At 42.1% G+C, this 5,766-nt stretch overlaps 1 protein-coding gene across 1 annotated transcript; it reads right to left on the minus strand.

The window, feature by feature from the left end:
* Positions 1–2,598: 2,598 nt before the first annotated feature.
* LOC119922603 (olfactory receptor 4C3-like) lies at positions 2,599–3,270 on the minus strand. Its single transcript, XM_038742334.1, has 2 exons — positions 3,118–3,270; positions 2,599–3,057 (listed from the first exon to the last, which is right to left on the minus strand). The coding sequence occupies exons 1-2, from the start codon at positions 3,268–3,270 to the stop codon at positions 2,599–2,601; spliced, it is 612 nt and encodes a 203-aa protein (XP_038598262.1).
* Positions 3,271–5,766: the final 2,496 nt, after the last annotated feature.

Raw genomic sequence — 5,766 nt, forward strand, 5'->3', positions numbered from 1 at the left:
AGGGATGGAGAATACAACAATATAACAGACACATTCCCTGTGAACACTGAGCTTACAGTCTAGAGGGGGATACAGACGTTAATATAAATAAATAAATAATGGATGTGTACATAAGTGCTGTGGGCTAGGTCAGGAGATGAATGAGGGGAGAAAGTCAAGAGGGAAATAAGAGTTTAGTCAGGGAAGGCCTCTTGGAGGAGATGTGCCTTCAATAAGGCTTTTACAGTGGGAAGTGTAAATGTCTGTTGGATAGGAAAAGGAAAGGCATTCTTGGCCAGAGTTAGGACATGATGATGGTAATGATGGCATTTGTTAAGCACTTCCTTTGTACCAAGTACTGTCCTAAGTGCCGGGGTAGATATAAGGTAATCAGGTTGTCCCACGTGGGGCTCACAATCTTAGTACCCATTTTACAGATGAGGTAAATGAGGCACAGAGAAGTTAAGTGGCGAGGACATGGGTGAGGGGTTGGTGGAGAGGTAGGCGAGATCGAGATGGAAAGAGAAGGTTGACATTAAAGGAGCGAAGTGCGTGGATTGGGTTCTAGTAGGAGAGTGGCAAAGTGAGGTAGAAAGGGGTAAGGTGATCATGTGCTTTAAAGCCACTGGTAAGGAGCTTCTGCTTTACATTACCACAGTGTAAGCAGATGAGACACAATTCCAGTCCCACATGGGGCTCCAAGTCTAAGAGAGAAGGAGGACAGGGCTTTTTTTTTCCCTTTTTTACAGATGAGGAAACTGAAGTACAGAGAAGTTAAGTGGGAAGCAATATGGCCCAGAAGAAAGAGCTCGAGCGTGGGAGTCAGATGAACTGGGTTTTAATCCTGCTCTGCTGCTTCTCTGCTGTGTAATCTTGGAGAAGTCATTGAACTTCTCTATACCTCAGTTACCCCATTTGTAAAATGGGATCAAATCCTACCCCCTCCTACTTAGACTATAAGCCCAATGTGGGGCATGGACTGAGTCCAATGCTCAGTATAGTGCCCAGAGCTTAGTACAGTGCCTGGCACGTAGTAATCACTTAACAAATGCCATAATTATTATAATCTTGTAACCACCCCAGTGCTTAGTACAGTGCTTGGCACATAGTAAGTGCTTAATAAGTACCACAAAAAATAGTAACTTGCCCAAGGTAACACAGTAAGTGGAAGAAGGGTTTAAACCTCTGGTCGCCTGACTCCCAGACCAGTACTCTTTCCACTAGGTCATGCGTGCTGCTTGTCATATAAAATGAAAATAATACAGGATCCCTACCCTCAACGAGCTTACAATTTAAATTACAGATGAGACCAAGTAATAGAGTATATTATTACTCTATTATAATAGAGTAATAGAGTATAGAGATTTGAGATACTTCCCAAGGTAGTATTTCACATAAAAAAATAAGTGATGGTGTCGTTGGTAGTGACACACAGTATCCCTTGCTCTGATAGGGCTACAGAAGTCACCATTAAGCCTCTTGCAGGTATTTGAATTCTCCAGAAGATGGACAGCAAACCATCTGGACAATTTCACTAACATTTCTGGTACCTTATGAGATTGCTAAACTAAATTTGGATTGGATTTGGAGAAGTAACATGGCCTAGTAGAAAGGACACAGGCCTAGGAGCCAGACGACATGAGTTCTAATCCTGCCTCTGCCACTTGTTTGCTGTGTAACCTTGGGCAAGTTGCTTAACTTCATGGTGCCTCAGTTTCCTCAACTGAAAAATGGGGGTTAAATACGTGTTCTCCCTCCTACTTGGACTGTGAGCCCTATATGGGACAGAAACTGTCCAACCAGGTTATCTTGTGTCTACTCCAGTGCTCAGTATAGCACTTGGCACATAGTAAGTACTTAATAAATACCACAGTTTTCATTATTTTCATTATTCTTCTAATTATTATTATTGTGTTTACTGTTGGTCAGATAGCATTCTACATCGTGTATAGCAACAATAATCTGAATAGTTTTCAGGTTTCACTGTCAAAGAGTAATATTGTCCATCAGGAGCTATGTTTGTGTTGGAGTATATTCAAGACCGGTTTCGTTTCATCTGAAAGAGGGTGGGTGGCTAGTTTGGTGATTAAAAAGCCGATGCAGGGCCCACTTGAGCAGGCTTGGGCTATTCTTACTGATTTTCCCAAGTCAAGGTGGTCCCTAAGGTTTTCCTTCCTCCTCCTTCCTCACAGAATGCTGGCTCTGCTGTGTCAAGTCTATCCAAATCCCAATAAAAATCTACCTTCTCATTCACGGATAAAGTCAATACTATGTCATCCTGGACACATTGATTTCAATTATTGAGTATATAATCTTGAGTGCTTTTCCACTTACCAAAAGTATCTGTTTTCCTTTCTATTCTTTGCTTAAGAGGATTCCAATTACCCCTAGAATATACTGAAAGCAGTCTTTTAAACAATGTGTATAATGAGAAGGAAGACTTAGACATAGGAAATGACATTCATTGTTCCGACAATTCAGAATACATTAAAACCTTCAAGTATGGGTCTTTTAGAAGAGATTAAGCCACAGTGATTTCTCTTAAAGCACCTCAAGAACCTGCTGGCTCCTTCCTTCTCCCACTGAAAAAAAAGAACACCATAATTCTCAGAAAATGATTCACTTCTCTCCTGAAGTCATTATTTGGCTCCATAACTTCCTCATGACATTTTTCACCTCTACATTTCTCATGGTGTAGATCAAGGTGTTTAACATGGGAGTAATGAAAACATAGAATATTGCCACTGCTTTATCCATGGGGAAGGTGGAGGCAGATCTCTTGTAGGTGAAGATACAGGGAATGAAGAACAGCATGACGACCATGATGTGAGAGCCACAGGTGGAGAGGGCTTTGTGCCTTCCCTCTGAACCATAACTTTTTAGGGAGTTCAAGATGACCACGTAGGAGATGACCAACATGAGGAAACAGAGAGTGCAGATCAGGCCACCGTTGGCAGCCACTGACAGGCCCACGACGTAGGTGTCTGTGAAGGTGAGTTCCAACACAGGGTACATGTCACAGAGAAAATGATGAATGACATTGGGACCATAGAAGGGCAGCCAGAATGGGAAGAGAATCTTGAGTTATTGAATGAAAGAAGCCAACTACCCAGACCACCCCCCTAGTAGGACACACACCTGCCTGTTCATGATGATCAAATGGTGCTGCGGTTTGCAGATGGCCACATAATTGTCATAAGCCATCACAATGAGAAGGATGGCCTCCGTCCCTCCGAAGAAGTGTGATACAAAGAGCTGGACCTTACAGTCATCATAGGAGATGGCTTTCATGGCAGACAGGCTATCTACAATCATTTTCTATTCTAATAGTTCTTCCACTTATCGTTGTTATGGTCTTTATTCATCTATCTGCCAGTCTGCCTCTTCCACGTTTTCCCTGGACTTTTCCTAGTATTAGCATCTTCTCCAGAGAATTAGTCCTCCTGATTATGTGTCCAAAATATGCTAATCCAAGTCGAGTCATTTAGCCTTTCAAAGACCACTTTGGTTTAATTAGCTCCAAAATCCATTTGTTTGTTTTTTTGGGCAGTCCAAGGCATTCACCAAAGCCTTCTCCAACACCACATTTTGTAAAAAAATCAATGTTTTTTCTATCCCGTTTTTGCACTTTCACTATCCAGGTTTAAGATCCATTCATTGTCCCTGGAAACACCACAGAGTTAACAATTTGTATTTTTGTGGCAATTGTTACTTCAGCACATTTCACGACTTTTCCCAGGCTCTTCATAGATAGTAACTATGTAAAACAATGTTTGACACAAAGCGGGGGAATAGGTACAAGTTAATCAGATCAGACACAGTTCCTGTCCCACGTGGAGCTAACAGTCTAACTACTACTACTACTACAAGGACAGAAAGGGTCTGAGACTACAGTGACCAGAACAAGTAGAACAAAATTTTGTTCTTACATGACAGAGGGATAGTGGGACCGAGAATAGAGGGAAAATGAGGCAGCAAGGGTTTGACTCATAGTGGTGGCTTGAGATGGTTGGATTTGCAAAGAGCTAGGCCTTGCAGACACAGGGAGAGCTTTATGAGAAGCCCAGTTGAGAGGATGAAGATTTTATAGGGGAGAGAAACTAATAATAATGGCGCTATCCAGACTGAAAATATGAAGGAGGCAGGGGGAGACCGATGACCTTTTACTTCACTTCGGGAAGACTTTAAGCTCAATGTAGGTATGAGATAATTTCCATCATTGTTATTGTATTGTGTTCTCATTCAATTGTAGGACTTAGCACAATGCTCTGTATACAGTAAGTGCTCAATAAATATGCACTTAGTAAAGTGCTTTGCAAACAGTAAGTGCTCAATAAATATGATTGAATGAAGGAATACCATTGACTGATTGATTGAAAGGCAGGGAGAACTGTAGCCAGCAGCCCAATCCGTGCACCGAGAAATTCCCCCAGCCCTCCGTATTGCTCTTTCACTCGGGGTAATAATAATAATAATAATAGTGATTTTTGTTAAATGCTTACTAGGTGCCAGGCACTGTACTAAGTGCTGGGAGGAATGCAAGCAAATTGGGTTGGACACAGTCCCCGTCCCACATAGGTCTCAAAATCTTAATCCCCATTTTATAGATGAAGTAACTGAGGCCCAGAGAAGTGAAGTGACTTGCCCAAGGCCCACAGCAGACAGGTGGCACAGCCAGGATTAGAACCTATGACTTTTTGACTCCCATGCCCGTGTTCTATCCATCATGCCACACTATTTCTCCAAGGTTCAGGGGCTGCTACTTATATACTTCAGGTGCATGGCCCACAGGCACACCCATATACATCTTCCCTGCATGGGCACACATCCAGAGAATCCGACTCAGCATCAGTGTCCCCAAGGCTGCTCCTGTTGATTAGACAGAAACACAGATAATCTCCCAAATAGCCCCGAGCTTAACTACTTTGGCACATGCTTCAAGAAAAGAGAGTGAAATCCTCTGAGACAAAGAGATAGAATCCTAAGCATTATTAAAGAGCTATAAACTTGTATGGGATCCCCTGTTAATGTCTGTCTGCAGGTCAAAGAGAAACCTGTGAAGTTGTAGACTGGAAGGAGGGATGGAGAGGCATTAATAAAAGGGTCTCCTCTTAGTAGTCTTTCCTATTTTCTGCAGCTATAGATTTGCAAAGAGGTAGGTCAGTGAGCTGTCCTCCAGGCATTATGTTTTCAGCCCTCTGCCATAGCACATGGTCAAACAGTCTTTGTTAACTGAACGTGGTAGGCCAGTTGCCAGCTGAGCTTGGGGTTTAAAGCTATAGGCCCCATGTAGAACACGGACTGTGTCCAACCTGACCATCTTGTATCTACCCCAGTGCTTGGAACAGTGCCTGGCACATACTAATCACTTAATAAATATCCAAAAAGGGGGAAAGTGAGCATCTTTATATGCCCACAGTGTGGAAGAAATTGTTATTCGCACTTAGGCAGCCCAATAAAAATCGCAATAGTGACATCCTTAAACCCGAAACACAAGGAGATATAAATTCCTTATGTCTTCACCCGTTCTGAGGCATATTCTTGAGCTTCTTGCTTTGTTTTCTTGACATCCTATCTCTATTAAATGTCCCATTCTTCACTCGTTTCACTTCCAAATTAATTGGAAATGTAGCTATGACTTGCTTCCAGAAAGAAAATTGTGGTGGTGATTAGTCCTATTGCTAAACATGGTGCTAATTTCCTAAGGCCAAGTGGAGCTATCTCCTAAATGTTTAGCTTTGACAAATAGTCCTTTTTACAATTTTGTCCATTTTTCTGCTAAATCTA

Source organism: Tachyglossus aculeatus, unplaced genomic scaffold, assembly GCF_015852505.1.
Source record: "Tachyglossus aculeatus isolate mTacAcu1 unplaced genomic scaffold, mTacAcu1.pri scaffold_114_arrow_ctg1, whole genome shotgun sequence".
NCBI lineage: Eukaryota > Metazoa > Chordata > Mammalia > Monotremata > Tachyglossidae > Tachyglossus > Tachyglossus aculeatus.

Bases quoted from the DNA above. Each gene is read 5' to 3' on its own strand.
- LOC119922603 (XM_038742334.1), bottom strand. From the start codon at position 3,270: ATGAAAGCCATCTCCTATGATGACTGTAAGGTCCAGCTCTTTGTATCA. The intron at 3,058-3,117 runs GTGTGTGTCCTA...CAATAACTCAAG, and splicing joins TGATCATCATGAACAGGCAG to ATTCTCTTCCCATTCTGGCT.